The 17,145-nt window shown below is 38.7% G+C and overlaps 2 protein-coding genes across 2 annotated transcripts; both read left to right on the plus strand.

Moving 5' to 3' along the window:
* The first annotated feature begins 2,208 nt into the window (after window positions 1-2,208).
* Window positions 2,209-7,660, plus strand: drc3 (dynein regulatory complex subunit 3). The gene is given in 15 exon segments (XM_030735645.1): window positions 2,209-2,259; window positions 2,477-2,611; window positions 2,613-2,668; window positions 2,670-2,714; window positions 2,716-2,787; window positions 2,888-2,988; window positions 2,991-3,040; window positions 3,154-3,197; window positions 5,539-5,623; window positions 5,817-5,884; window positions 6,361-6,487; window positions 6,926-6,954; window positions 6,956-6,988; window positions 6,990-7,044; window positions 7,565-7,660. Coding segments are annotated over 15 exon segments (1,047 nt in total).
* A 1,577-nt stretch (window positions 7,661-9,237) lies between these two features.
* gid4 (GID complex subunit 4 homolog) lies at window positions 9,238-15,585 on the plus strand. The gene is made up of 6 exons (XM_030736729.1): window positions 9,238-9,648; window positions 10,078-10,137; window positions 11,939-12,046; window positions 12,952-13,053; window positions 13,148-13,278; window positions 13,966-15,585. The coding sequence occupies exons 1-6, from the start codon at window positions 9,424-9,426 to the stop codon at window positions 14,027-14,029; spliced, it is 690 nt and encodes a 229-aa protein (XP_030592589.1). The 5' UTR covers window positions 9,238-9,423; the 3' UTR covers window positions 14,030-15,585.
* Window positions 15,586-17,145: the final 1,560 nt, after the last annotated feature.

A 17,145-nucleotide genomic window follows, 5' to 3' on the forward strand; every position in this document is an offset into this window, starting at 1 on the left:
ACGCAGTTGGTCTAAAAAGTTTGAGACGTACAGAGCCCTCTTCATACGTATGGCTTGAATCAGTGCCGGTTATGGTTAGCAACTGAAGCTACGTTCAACAAACCCTTTCTATGTATTTTATGTAAGTTGGGAACAATACATCTGTACAGCTAATGATAACAATGGAGTCAAGCATGAAGTATAAAATGTGAATGTGCATAGCTGTTGACTATATATAGCTCACATTATACTTGTAAGTGTCGCTGAAATGATACATGAAATAGAAGACATTAATATTTATTTCAACAGTTAAATATTTTGGTTTTAAATTGCTGTGGTTCAATATGTAAAAATATGTTTTATTTTATGTATAAGATGCATTTATTTTGCTACAAAGGACAATTTTTTTGTTGAACCGCTATTATCGCGAGGTTTGTGTGTGCACACTAGAGGCTGCGAGAGCTGCATAAGAAAGAAACGCACAAAGGAATGAACAGAGCTATCTGCAGCAACCTGCTCAGTTCACTAGCTAAAAGGTAGTTAGTAATTATTGTGTTGTAATATTCTGTAAATTTGTAATCTATAGTGTTCTAATTATTTTATATGTTAATTTAGAGTGCACAAGACTGTAAGAATATTCGCCTAGGACTTCCGAAGTGGCAGGCGGCCACATAGTAACTTTTTACTAAAGCACATGTGTTACTTGTAACTCGATGAAGTGTCTAAAGCCTTTGTGTTTTATTTCTGTAGTTTTCACGGTGTTCAATAAACCAAGACAAAGCGCCCGTCTAGAAGAAGCCGTTCCTGTGTTGTCATTTCAATACTTTTGAAAAAGACGCTTGCCACCGACCCCCCAAAAAATGTACATAAAATCTCAATGTGATCCTATGGTGCTGTTACATATATTAAAACAAATATTAATAACCTCAAAACGTAGCTTTTTATGGTTAAATCAAAATCCTGGTTGATGTTTATTTCAACAGAATCAGGTACTTGAACGCAGCTTAAAATGAGCGTGTTGCTATGTAACATACTGTAAACAACAGAGATGAGAGGTTGCACACTAACTCCAGCTGGTAATCTGTATTTTTAAGCATTTTGCAGTGGCAAAAAACAACAGTAGCTATTTTGTCTCCAACTTAACAATATATGCATAGGCGTAGGAACCGGGGGGGAGACAGGCGCATTTGTCCCACCCAAATATTACACCGCGGAGGAGAAAAATACTTGATTTTGAAATCTTTAACTCGCATGCTTTTATTTTGAAGGCGCAACATAGAGTCATGTCACTGCGCTTCCCCGCCCCCCTCTGAGCGGCTCTGAGTGTTTGGGAGGCGGAGACAGTGGCAGGAGTGAGAAACTCTTTCAAATGAGGTAAAACGGACTGTCGGAACATTGCCACGAACAGAGCCGCCCGAGGCGTAGAGGCATATGTTGCTGTCTAGGGCCCCCTGACCACCAGGGGGCCCCCAAGCTCACATACATTTGTAATTAAACTTTTTAACATGCTAGTGCACTAGCAACATTTGTTTATGCACTGGTAACAATTATCTATGCAGTGGTAACATTTATCTGTGCATTGGTAACATGTATCTGTGCATTGGTAACATTTATCTGTGTACTGGTAACATTTATCTGTGCATTGGTAACTATGCACTGATAACAAATATCAATGCATTGCTAACAATTATCTGTGCATTAGTAACAATTATCTATGTATTGGTAACATTTGTGTGTGCACTGGTAACATTTATGTGTGCATGTGTAACAATTATCTATGCACTGGTAACAATTACAGATTCATTGGTAACAATTATCTGTGCTCAAGCCAGTTTGCCCAAGTCTTACGATTATAAAACATATACATATGTAAATTATACATGCAATAATATAGGTGTCACAACACTATTTTTCCAAGAAACATTTATAAAAGAAGAAAGTAAAAGATAAATTTTTTTTTTTAACTGCTTTGCTCAGAGTATTCATGGATCTGTCAGGTTTCCGACATGTGTCCCCCCCAGTAGTAAACTCATTCCTACGCCCCTGAATATATGACTTATTTTTGTTTTTTTGAACAGACGGTAAAGTGGCGCCAAGTGTGCCTCAGACCTCATAACAACAGCATGAACGTGGAAGCTATTATTTCTAAGCCCACTTCAATGGATATAAGATCCTGGAGCATACTGTGGTGATGGGCAGGTTGACAAATAAGGTTGGGCAGGAGTCTCCATGGACTATGATATAGACAAGACTGTGATCTGTAGTGAGAGTAGGGAGCAGGTGGAAGAGAGCTGGGAAAGGTGAAGGTGTATGCTCTTGAGAGAAGAGGAATGAAAGGCAGTAGAAGCAAGAAAGAGAACATTTCTGTAAATGAGAGTGAGACAGGTGTAACAGCGAAGCTGACTATACCCAAGCTTGTTTGAAAATTTGCCTCATGGGCATTTATAAATTGCTAGCTAATGCTGTATCCCTAAATTGTGTTTCTGTGTATATGCAGAAAAAGGAAGCATCTATCAAATATCTCAATGTCCTTGAGAAAATGAGACATGTAGAGCTTGAGTTACATCAAGCTGCTGAGGCTCAGCAAAGGCACAAAACTGATCTAAAATTACACAAAGTAATATCTTTTTTTTTTTTTATGGTTTGATGCATCTGTTGAATTGTAGACATACAGTGTGTCACTTATGTATTATTTTTTTCTTGCAGGATGCCTTTGTGGAGTCACTTAATGACTCTTCTGTTTAGGAGCATTTTTAAAGATGATCCAGAAGCTAAAACACTGCACTGTGTGGATTCTTTGATTCAAACATATCTTTCATCATCCTGGTTTCCAGGCAGGCATTGTTATTATTGATGACACAGTACAGACTTAGCAAATCATGATTTGTTTCCTTGACCTTGCACTTACATTTGAGCAGCAAATGGGGGAGCTGTGTACACAGTTATTTGAAATACCTGAGCACAAATGAAGGGAGGCCAAGGTGAACTGTTTCTTCAGTGGAAGAGGCTGTGGCAGAAGGCCTCACAAATGTTAACAAAGTTTAATGAGGAACACAGAGAGGCAAGCAGGAAGCACTATCATGTTTTTAAAATTCCTTTTTCTGTGCGTACAGCAGATTCACATAAATACAGTGACTCAGTGTGGCATGATGTCTTGTGTTTTCACTTTTAAAGAGGCCAGGAGAACTGAAGCAATTATCAGACCCAGATGTACACAAGGTCAATGTCAATTTTATTTCTATAGCATGTTTAAAACAACATTGTTGACCAAAGTGCTTTACAAGATTAAAAAAAATAAGCAAGATATTTCCATAGGTGAGTAAAATGGAATAAAGCAAAAAACATAAAAACAAAAAAATAATAAATATGATGCAATAAAACAAACTAAAACTAACACACTAAAAGAAGAGACACTACAACATAAAACCTGATGGGACTCAAACTGAACTTGAATTAAAAGCCAAGGTAAAAAGGTGAGTTCTGAGAGAGGGTTTAAATAACTGTTTTGACTCAGCAGTATGAATATAAAGTGGCATATTATTCCACAGTCTAGGGGCTGCGACTGCAAAATCCCAATCTCCTCTATGCTTAAAACGAGACCTCGGCTGCACTAAGAGCATCTGGCTAGATGATTTCAGTGCTCTTTTAGGGTTATAGTTTGAGCAGCTTAGCCAAATAGCTGGGTGCCATTGCATTTAAAACTTTAAAAGTAAGTAAAAGAATCTGAAAATCAATACGAGATTGGCAGGGAGCCAGTGTAAACCTGTAAACGATGATCATTAGAGACCCGAATACAGAAAATTACAGTAGTCCAATCTAAAGGTGATGAAAGCATGAATAAGTTTTTCGAGGTCCTTTGGAGGAAGAAAGGATTTACCTTTGGCAATGAGCCATAACTGATAGAAACTGGTCTTTACAACTGTGTTCACTTGCTTCTCAAATTTAAAGGAACTATCAAAAAATGCTCCAAGGTTTCTGACCGTTGAGGAGCAGTAAGAAGCAAGAGGGCCAAGGATATCAGCCAACCTATCCACAGGGATATGACTTCCAAACACAATAGTTTGTCTTGTTTTCATTTAAGGTAAGAAAATTCTGAGTTAACCAGTCTTTGACATCATGAAGACAGTTAAACAGACGCTGCAGCGGGACAGAAGCATCCAATTTAATAGGGAGATAAATTTGGATGTTGTCTGCATAACAAAGAAAGGGAATGCTGTACTTCCTAAAAATCTCTCCCAAAGGCAGCATATATAATGAAAACAAGACCCAAAATGGACTCCTGAGGCACACCACAACAAATAGGGGCTGAGGAAGAGAAATATTCCCCTCAGGGCTACAGAAAAAGACCTCTCAGACAAATATGATCTAAACCATGACAAAATGTGGCTTTAAGACCAACAACATGTTCAAGTTTCAACAAAAGAATGTTGTGATCCACTGTGTCAAAGGCAGCAGTCAAGTCTAAAAGAACCAAAACAGCAGAGCAACCTGAGTCAACAGTTAAAAGGTCATTAAAAACTCTTTTAAAAGTGCTGTCTCAGTGCTGTGATGGGATTTAAAACCAGACTGAAACTCTTCACAAACACCATGAGTATTTAAAAAAGTTTCAAGTTGATTAAAAACAACCTTTTCCAATATTTTGGACATAAAAGGTAGTTTAGAAATCGGCATGTAATTAGAAAGAACATTTGTCTCAAGATTTTTCTTTTTAATAATAGGCTGCACAACAGCATGCTTGAAGGCAACTGGTACACAGCCTGATAAAAGAGGCATTTAATATGAGCAAAATACTAGGCCCAATAATGTGAAGAGTTTCTTTGAGCAGGCAAGAGGGGGACAATATTTAGAGGGGAATTAGAAGGCCTTAGATGAGAGACCATCTTCCTTTAAAACTAAAAAATTCACCTGCTCAAACTGCTGAAAAACAGCTGAGCATTTAGAAGGTGAATCTTGATCTAAAACAGTCTGTGAGTTGTGAAGACCGTAAAGAGGAGATTTTATCAACAAAGTGTATCAAGAACTGATCACAAAGTGCAGAAGAAGCCTCCATAGGTACAGTATCACAGGGGTTAATAACAGAGTTAAAAATATTAAAAAGAACTCGAGGTTTGTGACTCTTCCTGGAAATCAGGTTAGACAGAAAAGTAGATTTTGATGCTTTAACAGTCCTCTGATATTCTGATAAATGGTCACGCAGGATCCCTAAAGACACATGTAGTTTGTCCTTCTTCCACTTTCTCTTTCTTGTCTGAGAGCGTGAGTGGTGTCATTCAGCCAGGGTTATTGTGATGATTTGGTACGTTTGATCCTAAATGGAGAGACAGAACCCAGGATACCAGAACACGTTGAGTTAAAAACACTAATTAACTCTTCAACGTGTAGATCAGCACCGAGGTTGGCATCGCAAAGGACAGAGTTAGTGAAAGCGGAGGAAAACTGAGCAGCAGTCGTGGCATTTATCGTGAGCAAACGCTACACAGGTCTCCCGCCGTTCAACCCCTGGTTACAAACCACAATAATAGAAATTACAGTAAAATGTGTGATATCCCACAATCCCATGGTCAAAATCAACCACTGTGATGAAATTAACCAGGTCTGTAAAAGCCTCATGACACTGGAATTTCAGCTGGTCAGGGAGCTGGAGGTCAGTGAACACTTGACTTTGTACATTTTATGTAATTGTAAAACATCCCAATTCCAGTTGAGTTTATATTTGATTTGAACTATTTTATTACTTTATAAATCATATTACAGTCTGTACATGTAGATTGAATAACATGTTATAAGGCTACGTGCCTTTGTTGCACATTTACAGTGATGCTGCTTGGTTGTCTCAGAAGATGATCAATACTTTTGACACCAGCTTCTCAGACGTGGTTGGACACTTCAGTCAAACTGCACAGGGGGGTATATCCTTTTTTTATGGAAAATGTTCTAAAAACACTCATTACGGTTTAGTTTATGTCAGTATTTAAATAGTTGTGAACCCTGCCCTACGACAACTGAGAAAAGCTCCAGTGATCCTGAATTGTATACGCGGAAGAGATGAAGGGATGGATGGATGGATGGATGGATGGATGGATGATGGATGGATGGATGGATGGATGGATGGATGGATGATGGATGGATGGATGGATGGATGGATGGATGGATGGATGATGGATGGATGATGGATGGATGATGGATGGATGGATGATGGATGGATGGATGGATGGATGGATGGATGGATGGATGGATGGATGGATATTCTTAATGCAGCACCGGATTAGCTCACCAGAGTGTCATGGCATAAATCTGATGGGGGTTTAATCAGACAGATGCTTCCATTTTTGCCTTGTAAGAAATCCAGTCCTGTGTGAACCGTTTCTTTAACAAAACATTACATTTTCTCAATGTTGAAAATCTGGAGGATAATTATTATCAGGAGATGCAAAAAGCTGCTGCTGCAATCAGGGAGAAAGTGGCCAACAACACCCTGACAGAGGATGTGCCAGATGATGTTATAATGGTCAGTGTTATAGGCCAAACTGGTGTTACAAAATATATGGTTACAATACTGCTGAAAACTGATATATGCCCATCGATAGAGAATATCTGCAAACTTCTGTCTCTGTTCTGGCCTTTGTTAATCTCAGAGATAATGAACAGACTATAGGGTGCAGGTTGCTGCATACAGTTTTCAGAGGGTGAAAAAAAAAAGGGGGAAGGAAAATACCCCACCTTTCAAAAACTGCATTAGATTGTTTCAAACCCAGGCATGTTTATACTACATTATAATGTTACTGCCTGTCTTTTAAATACCTTAAAGTCATTTGTTCAATTAAAGAAAAAAAGACTGCCCCTTGTAAACCATCAAATCTAATATAATTCTTCAGGTGAGGATAAAATATGGTGTACTAACAGTATCAGTGCCCTCATTCTGTCACTCCTCTGTTTTATATTGTAGCTGTTTGAAACCAGAGATGCAGTAATGGACTGGCCATGATAACCACCTGCTGAAGATCAATGACAGAGACTCAGCTGATTACAGGCCTCAGTGCCTGGAAGAAGAATCTCATTAACGAGGTAGAGAACTGAAATTACATTAAAACTAATAGTCTTATGTACAGTTCTGTGAAGATGTCTTGATCTAACCCTCATTTCTTTATATGTTGCTTCCAAGGAGCCAGACTTTCTTGTCATTTTTTTAAGTGGTCTTGAGCAATAGCTCTCCAGCCTTTCTGAGGGTCTTTCTTGACAGAGAAACAGAACAAAAGGCAGCCGACATCCAAAGAAAAAAAATTTGGATGCCCTTCAAGAAGCTTGGAAAACTACTCCTGAAGACTACTTAAAGAAATTACAAGAAAACTGCATAAGAGAGTTCAGGCTGTGCTGAAGAACAAAGGTGGACATACCGAATATTGACATTTAGGCTCATTAGAATTCTATAAACTCTATTTTTTCAATTCTTTTTGCATATTGCAAAAAAAATGTGTAAATCACTCCACAATTTCACATTTTCCTAGCAAAATATAAAGAATGAGGGGGTAGCTTGAGAGCTTTGCACAGTACTGTATTTTAATATGGATGACAAATCTTTTTACAGATACAAGATACGGAACTTAAGCAAAACTGCACAAACATCTCAGACATCCACAGATAGATGGACTATTTGAGGGAGCAGCTGAAGAAGCTGACATAGTGGAAACCACTCTGCCAGCTCGAGAACACTTCAGAAGCCACTGTCTGCAAATAAAGTCTGTCACTCCATTCACAAATGAGTTAAACTCTTCCTTTCAAAGAGAAAAAAGATACAGAGCAAGAACCGGTGCTAGGGGCATGAGCTACAGTGCTGTGAGAAAAGTATTTGCCCCCTTCCTGATTTCTTTTTTTTTTGCATATTTATCACATGGTGGCCCCATGATGTAGTGGTTTGCATATTCCTTTGGCAAACAAAACGTCACTGGTTCTGTTCCAGTCGGAGACCTAAATTCCCCTCTGGGAAGCATCAGGAAGGTCATCTGGTGTAAAACTCTGACACATCAAACATGTAGCACTACCTGCTGTGGTAACCCCTTGTGACAAGGGAGCAGCTGAAAGTAGCTAGTATCTGTCACACTTATATCATCAAACAAATTTTACTGTTAGACAAAGATAACCAGAGTAAATACAAAATGTAGTTTTTTAAATGATGATTTAATTTATCAAAAAAATAATAATTTATCCAGACCCATGTGGCCCTGTGTGAAAAAAAAATAATATCGATACCAACGTTGGTATTGATATTGATCAATACCAGTCTAATGAGATCGATACTCTCCCTTCAGTTTCTCTCCTGTGTGCAGTGCTGCGGTTTCATCAACGATGCCAGCTGACTGTTTAAGTGCGCTCCTGTCACAGTACATAGCAGGCATGCTTTGCTCTTCCTCTCCCCACAGTGTTTTGACGTTATACCATCATGTGACACGTAACACATTTTACTAGGGGAAAAAAAGGAACTTGCTTTAAATGTTTTATAACATTGTGGAGTGATAATTTCGTACAGCTTGTTTATTTAAAAAAAAAATCCAGAAAATTAGTGAATGAAGTGATATTTTTTATTACATTTTGGCATTATAATTTCTGAACACTCTACCTGAAAAAAAGTTTTAATTTGTTCTTGAGTGATCATTTTGTACACTTTATTTAAGAAAAAATCTAGACATCACAGTGTATGGGGAAATTGTTTTGTTACTGTTCTGATGTTTCAAAACAAATCTTTTATTTTGATAAAGTATTTTCTATTTACCTATAAACTTTACCCAATTCTATCCTGAGTTTTAACTAATTAATGATACCAAATCTTGCAGTATCGCACACCACTACCACTTACATTTAAAAACGGCATTTTGTATTTACTCGGGTTATCTTAGTCTACTATTTAAATTTGTTTGATGATCTGAAACATTTCAGTGACAAATATGCAAAAAATTAAGAAATCAGGAAGGCAGCAAATGCTTTTTCACAGCACTGAAATTAAAGATAGACCAAGGATGGAAATGAAAACTGTCCTGTCCTAAATTTTTTATTAAACTTAAATATTAAATTCAACTTTTTCAAATTGTATGTTTCTGTTTATTATTTCACCATTTCAGACCCGTATTTTTTTAATGTGCAAAAGTGAGTTTGTCGCCGTGTGTATTAAAGTGTTATAAATAAAGCTGCGTTAGAAAGAAGAAAAAGTTGTGATAGTTAAATACAACACCCAGAATCACTTTCGGCACTTTTTCCAATAAGAGTCCTGCAGAAGCAGCCGCACACTAGTTCCCAGCCAATGAAACTCAGGGAAGAGGCGTTTGGCAGCGGTGAGTCCGTGGACCGCTTACTCGATTGAGTGAAGTTTTGGAGCTCGCAGGATTAACGTAGCTGACAGGCCCCCTTCTGTCAGTACCCTTTTTTCTCTGTGTGTTCCCGGTCATAAAGTTAATGACGGTTGCTGACGGTGGCACCTTATCGGTCATCATGCCTGTCCGAGCAGAGTACTGCGGCACCACCGGATCGGCCTGTCCATCCTCGGCCTCTCTTGTTCCCCCTGCCCCGATCAACACCCACCAACCAGGGGTGGCCACCTCGCTTCTGTACAGCGGCGCGCAGTTTCGTGGATACCAGAAGAGTAAGGGCAACTCGTACGACGTCGAGGTGGTCTTGCAGGTAATTTATAGTCCTGTTTGGGCTGAACAGGTTTAGTATTGCATGTAGAGTAGACTGACTCTGCATCTTTCTGCATAATTGCTATTTTTCCAGACGTTAGCTGCCTTAGCTTTTTTTTTTTTTTTTTTTTTTTTGCTGTTATGCTAACAAGTTGAACAAATTTTGAGCCAGGTTATACGACTCTGTCTTCTCCAGGATTTTGAATTTGGGACAAATTTTCTTTATATTATGCATCTCACATGCTGTACAAGCACGTTACCATTTAGCTCAAAAAGCTACCTAGATTGAAGTATTAAGGTCGTTACTGGTGGTGATATAATTTCTGCCATCTCGGCCAAGTTTGCAGACACCTGTCTTCCTTGCCATGAAGGGTTTTGTACTTGTGATAGGGGGCCATAACTAAGTATGTTTTCTGTCTGTCTTCCACAGCATGTGACTGTAGAGGACTCCTATTTGTGTGGCTATCTGAAAATCAATGGCCTGACTGAGGTAAGCCTCTCAACCTCATGTCGTAATACTGACCTTTATTCTTTTGAAGTCTGGTCACAAACTGGTTTCCACTTGTTTGAAGTAGGCTGAAATGTGACAGTGTTGGATTAGAGCAGTGGTTCTCAAATTTGTTCTGGCATTTTTCCACTTCAAAAGTTCACACACTCCATGCTTTTTTTTTTTTTTTTTTAAATCAACCATTAATAATAAGTTTAATTTTATTTAAATAGTGGCCTACTCAGTTGCGTCAGCAAACTCCTGTTTGTTAAATTTTCCTAGAAAGATCACATTCATTCAATTTAGACAGAGTAGACTTGGCAAGATGTGGGGCCTCTAGGTCTAGCCACCCACACTTATGCTTAAGTGTGTCAACTGTATACCCATTATGAAACACATTGAAGCAAAAAGGTCAGCAGAGTGGAGTGAAAGTTGAGAAGTCAGGTTGTGAGTTAAAGAGTCGTGGTAATGCTCACCAGGTACCCATAAGTAATTTAAGCCATAGGAGCATTCCTGTTAACTGTGTTTGGCACATTATTGCCACTTTATATACACAATATTGCCGAAGGTAATTCACTCAGCCATCCGTATCATTGAGTTCAGGTATTCCAATCAGTTCCATGGCCACAGGTGTATAAACCAAGCACCTAGGCATGCAGACTGCTTCACCAAACATTTGTGAAAGAATTGGTCGCTCTCAAGAGCTCGGTGAATTCCAGCGTGGTACTGTGATGAGATGCAACCTGTGCACTAAGTCCAGTCGTAAGATTTCCTCGCTACTAAATATTCCACACTTAACTGTTAGTGGTATTATATCAAAAAGAATGACAGCAACTCAGCCGCAAAGTGGTGGGCTACATAAAATGACAGAGCAGGGTCAGCGGATGCTGAGGTGCATAATGCGCAGAAGTCGCCAACTTTCTGCAGAGTCAATCGCGACAGATCTCCAGACTTCATGCGGCCTTCAGATTAGCTCAAGAACAATGCATAGAGAGCTTCAGGGAATGGGTTTCCATGGCCAAGCAGCAGCATTCAAGCCTTACATCACCAAGTGCAATGGAAAGTGTCGGATGCAGTGGTGTAAAGCACACCACCACTGGGGGAGGAATTATTATGTTTTTCAGGAGTTGGGCTCAGCCCCCTAGTTACAATGAAAGGAAATCTTAATGCTTCAGCTTACCAAGACATTTGGGACAATTTATGCTTCCAACTTTGTGGGAACAGTTTGGGGATGGTCCCTTCCTGTTCCAACATGACTGCATACCAGTGCACAAAGCAGGTCCATAAAGACATGGGCCTTTGGTGTCAACCTGATGGAGCCAGGCCTTCCCATCCAACATCAGTGTCTGACCTCACAAATGAATGGTCAAATATTCCCATAAACACACTCCTAAACCTTTTGGAAAGCCTTTCCAGAAGAGTTAAAGCTGTTATAGCTGCAAAGGGTGGGCTGACATTATATTAAACCATATGGACTGAGAATTGAATTTCACTCAAGTTCATATGCATGTGAAGGCATATACCTTCACATGCATATGAACTTGAGTGAAATTCAGTGCATGTGAAGGCAGACAAGCACATACCTTTGGCAATATAGTGTATTTTATGCAGCACTTGTGGCTTAAGAAATTTTGAAAGCAGCCACATCAAAAGGAATAATGCACACCATGTTTTCTGCTGATGCTTAGCTCAGGGGTTGCCTATCAACATGTAAATCACAGCATACCTGGAAATTTGAATATGCAGTTTGTTAAACACAGTTCCAATTTTATCTTTCCCTCCTGATTCTTTCTGTGTTTGACAGGAGTATCCAACTCTAACAACGTTCTTCGCTGGAGAAATTATCAGCCAAAAGAGGCCTTTTTTAACTAGGAAGTGGGACGCGGATGAGGATGTGGACAAAAAGCACTGGGTGTGTCCTCCTGATTTTTAATTCACTTATTTTGATTAATGCAGGAAGGACTGTTAATAATTTAGTATTGATCAAAGAAGTAGTTGATTCAATAAAGTGCATGTGAACAACAACGTGCTTTTAGTTCTGTTCATGCATTCATTGATTTTTAGTATTTGCACATCTGTCAGTTTTCTCGAGTTTGGAAAACTGCAGGATGGATACCATGACAGCTTTTCCGGAAAGGGCACAGCATGCAGCTCCTTATCTAACCAGTTTACGGGCAGCTTGTCCCCTCAGGTCTTCCAGGAAAACCTTTTCTAATGTTGTGTGCGGACCTCAATGGTTCTCAAACTTTTTCAGGAATTCCCGACTGCAGAAACTGAGAAGCTCCCACTCACACACAACCTGCAATTTTTATGAATCATTAACAATGAAAGAAGCCAAGCTAAACTTTACTTTAGTAAAAGATTGTACAAAACAACCAGCAAACTCTGATTTGTTCTTAAGAAATCATATTCCTTCAGCTCAGCTTTACTCCATGTTTTCCCACTGTTTGCTTACACACACCACCTGTAGTGGTTTTGCATCCCACAGTTTGAGAAACGTATCTCAAGTTTGTCAAATAAATAGATGTCTCAGAATGTGACTATCAAATATAATCATTATTTACATGCAGAAGATTAACTAAGGGACTCAAACCTATTCCACAGCAGACATTTTGACCTGAATTTAAGGTGTACAAGTAGCTCAGGTGTTACTAATGATACAAATGAACAGTCTTTTCTATTATAATTAAGGCACAGAACCAAAATTGTGATTGGTAACATCTGTGTTTACTAACACTCTTGTATCCAAATGGCTACTGTCAAAAGGTCTGTTGCAGATGTTTGTATTTATTCCCTCATTTTCTGTCTTGTCACCAGAGTAAGTTCAAGGCTTTTTACAAATATTCCAAGAACTTCAACTCAGATGACTTTGACTATAATGCGCTGGAAAACGGTGATTATATCTTCATGAGGTGGAAGGTTGGTACTTGGATCATTCATCTTACATGTAAACATTCATCTTTGTTTTCTCAGTTTGAAGTCGGACTTTAACCTCCACTTGTTGCACTCATAGGAACAGTTTCTAGTACCAGACCACACGATCAAAGACATCAGCGGTGCCTCCTTCGCAGGTTTCTACTATATCTGCTTTCAGAAGTCCACAGCCACAATTGAGGGCTACTATTATCATCGGAGCTCAGAGTGGTAATTTATTAATCATTTAAGCCGTTTAACACATGCACTTCAGCTGTGTGAGGCTACATCCGTTTTGTTTTTTTAAAAACTTATAACCAAACACTACAATGTCTTTAAATGTGTATGGCATGACCAGGGTAAACGGGAAGCAGAAGGGTTAGAGTATATGGTGGTCATGAAAGCAGAAGAAATCGATTGGGGAGGCATTGCAAAGCAAATATCGGAACAAAATGGAGCAGTACCAGGGGTCTATCACCATGGCAATTTGATAGAAATAATCCTGCAAGATTGATGAAATTCTTAAAAGTAATGAGAGATTTCCTGAGTTTTACTTGAGTATTAAACATGTCTGCCAGACTGTTTGAACAGTCTGGCCCTTAAATTATAACTATTTTTATTACTGGCTCAACCGGACAAAAGCTCAATGAGTTTATGCTGTGGCAAGTGTCCATCTGTCCTTCCACAAGAATCACAAGTCCTCCTACAGTATTGGAATTTAATCAAATGTGAACAGAAAGATCACTGAGTGGGTCGAACTAGTGTGACGCAATGTGTGCTGCCTGTGAGGGAGGGCTACTCGGACAGATCTCCAAACCTAATCTGGAGTTCAGGAGTGAAAACGGCTTAAATTTGCAGTTTTTGACATTAACTCATCTCTGATGGTTATTACTTTTTTCCCCAAACTTATTTCTGCAGGTACCAGTCTCTAAGCCTGAACCATATTCGAGAGCACAGTATGCCTATTTATGAATTTCGGTGACATAACTGGACAGGAATGCTTAGTGGCATAAGGGACAGTTCATACTGCCCTGTGCTTGAAAAGGATGGAGAATCCTTTAATGTCAAGAATGGAGGTGACCCGATTTCCTCACTGGGGTGGAAAATGACAGCTGGTCAGACACTCTTCTGCTGGACTGAAAGAAAGAAGGCACCAATGAAGAAGAGTACGGAAGATCTGTGAGACGTGGAGATTTCTCACAGTTGCTGCAGCAGATTTTTTTTTTTTTTTTTTTTTTTTTTTACACTTGTAAAATCTTTATCTCAATAGTTGGACATTAACATAGATTTCCTCCATCTGCTTCAGTTAAGACACACATAATTACTTTTAAGTTAAGAGTTGGAAAAAGAGAGTAAAGCTTAATATATTTATCTTATTTGAAAGATACAATACCTTTTTGAGGTCCTGTGATGATTAATGGTGGGTTTATCGCCACAAGATAAAGAAGCAGACATGCATGAGACTTTTAGTGCAAGATTTGTATGACTGCATGGTCAGTTGATCAGGGATGGTGTTCTGGTGTAACCTTCAAGCAGTATGTATTTAATACCCAAATCCTAAGATACAAATGAGCGAGTGAGCTGCAGCTTTTTCAGAAATCATCTCAACTTTATAAAATGTTTCTCTATGCAAACCAAAGGTTAATAATGGGTAGAGTTTCTTACACTGCCTTATTATTTTATATTTAATTTTCAGGTCACTTCTCTTTAAGGGTGGTTATTTATTTTAAACCAGGAGTGAAAAGTAGAGGGATAAAAGTCTATTTAATTATACTGGCCACCAACTGAAGCACAGTAATTGTACACAGTGACTCATAATCCAGTTGAGATAGAAGCTCGTTTCTGCCATCTAAAATATTTCTGGGCAACAAAATGAACACAGCGCTTTGTGTGAACCTTTATACAGGCTGTAAAGATCACTACTACAGTGTAACATAAGTAATGTGTTGCTTCCTCAGTGGCGAGTGTAATGTTTAAAGAGCATCCTGTGTGACTGTGAAAGCATGATGAGAAATGAAGCCTCGTTTGACACTTTAGAAAAAAAACCTGCTGCCTTAAAATTTTAAATGCTCCTTTTGTACTTTTTAAGTTTGTCGTTGCTTTATTTGAAAGAAATCATGAACATTTACGCTTATGAGAGAAATTGCATGGGGGGAAGAAAATAAGTATTTCATCAACTTAAAGTTGTTTTGTTTTTGTTTTGTTTTTTCCTGAATGGGGTTGATGTCAAATTTATCTGTTGCCGAGTGTGCGCGCCTTCCCGAAGGGTCAGACTTCCTGTGTAACAGCCAGGTTTGATGAGCTGTTGTGGGAATCGCTGTTCACACTACGGTCTTTTAACTCAAGCAAGTCGATCGCAGATGCTACAATCCTAATGACTTTTATTTTTATTAATCGTGTAACAACAAAAAAAACCTGTAAAATGTGCAATGTAAGCAGAAAATGTTTATTTTGGAGTGTGTAATTAAGTCCTGACAGATAAACCCCCGAAAACAAAGACGGTGTATCATAACTCTGCTGTGAGGAGAAATAAATATAACTTTGATACATCTTTGGCTGTTCTCTAGAGTGTCTTATTATACCAGACCCATCACTTGATGCAGTTTAATATTACATAAGCATGCTGTAGTTCAGCTCACATCACAGCAGCCAACATTAGATGTCAGTAGTTTACCACAGAAACCAAAACTCGTTTACACTTGTGAGCGTTTCAGCCAGCAGACGGAGCAGCAGCACTGCTGTTTAGGCAACAGAGTCTAGCTTTGCAGTCCTTCCAGCAAACAGATCAATATACTCCCTTTGTTGTGTGTAAAGTTGCCCCCTTGTTTGAGTCAAGGATCAAAGCTGTGGTGGGCTGTTTCCAGTAAATACTCATCAACCATGTCGCCTCTCTAAGCCTGCAGGAGGAAATGGGCAATAATGTTTAGTCTATATCACAACTGTGAAAATGCAGTTTATCAAGAATCAGACATCAGTTCAGATTAAAGAGGGTTTAACATTTCACTGGTTGATCTTATTACTTTCAGTGTTAAACGCTAAGATAAAGAGCACACCTAAGTTAAGAGTTTCTTCAACAACGGTGTGGCTTTTTTTTTTTTTTTTCCCCAAGACATTAACTGAATGAAATGTGCAGAGAGAATATTTTGTTTTGGGGGGGGTTCAGTTGAATTATCCGCAGGCTGCTGATAGCAGTACATAAAGGGAGTCTGTAAATGTCACTCATGTTTGGCCTACGTGCCACGGATGAAAATTCCTCAGTAATGAGAGGGTGAGAGACGTGTCATTTTTCTGTTGTTTTTGCACCAACTTCCTCATCTAGTTTTAGCAGTGGAGATTTCCCTCAAGAAATACGTCATGCTTACATGTCTGCGCCAATCTTTTGTGGTCTATCCAGTTTTAATTACCAGAAAATCCAACAATTACAGATACAGAAATTATAAATTATATATAAAAGACTTACATTATGTTTGAAGTCATTGTATGATAGCTCTGCATATAAAAGCTAGATTTATAAATGAGAAAATTGTATAGATGTAAAAGTCAGGGAGCTTGGTTTTCTTGATATTTGTGATGTAACACATCAAACTAACAACGCAGTTGGTTTGTCTGGGAATCATTACGTGTCATTACAAATACTATTCTTTTTATTACACGGTACATCTAATTGGTGGTCCTTCAGTGGCTTCCAATTAAAAATAATAAATAATGTAAAGCAAAAATATTTACTTTTATGCTTTTATAAAACTAAGTCTCCAGGAAATGAATGTACATCACTGTCATGGAAACATAACTTTACATGTGTGTGTGTGTCTGAGAGAGAGAGAGAGCGAGCGAGAGAGAGAATTAGGAGTAAATCTCATTCTCTTGCCACCTAAAATAAATTGCTGTCCTAATAAGTAAATATAAATTTGACCAGTTTGTGAGAATATATTTTGTGTGATATGTAACAGTGCTACTTTTATGGACCAATGCAAGAATTTCCAGCATGTACACAACTACATTTTTTCCACCTCTGATTGTGCGCACAAACCAGAGCTCCGCCTGGTCTGGTGGAGGAAGCATAAATTCACCTGCAGAGCGTCACTGCTTCATTCCCAA

Source organism: Archocentrus centrarchus, chromosome 8 (assembly GCF_007364275.1).
Source record: "Archocentrus centrarchus isolate MPI-CPG fArcCen1 chromosome 8, fArcCen1, whole genome shotgun sequence".
In the NCBI taxonomy this organism is placed as follows: domain Eukaryota; kingdom Metazoa; phylum Chordata; class Actinopteri; order Cichliformes; family Cichlidae; genus Archocentrus; species Archocentrus centrarchus.

What these genes read in the sequence shown, in the direction of transcription:
- gid4 (XM_030736729.1), top strand. Translation starts at nt 9,424, where the DNA reads ATGACGGTTGCTGACGGTGGCACCTTATCGGTCATCATGCCTGTCCGA. An exon ending in ATGTGGACAAAAAGCACTGG is followed by an intron (nt 12,047 to 12,951) that starts GTGTGTCCTCCT and finishes TCTTGTCACCAG; the next exon opens with AGTAAGTTCAAGGCTTTTTA. An exon ending in ATATCTTCATGAGGTGGAAG is followed by an intron (nt 13,054 to 13,147) that starts GTTGGTACTTGG and finishes TTGCACTCATAG; the next exon opens with GAACAGTTTCTAGTACCAGA.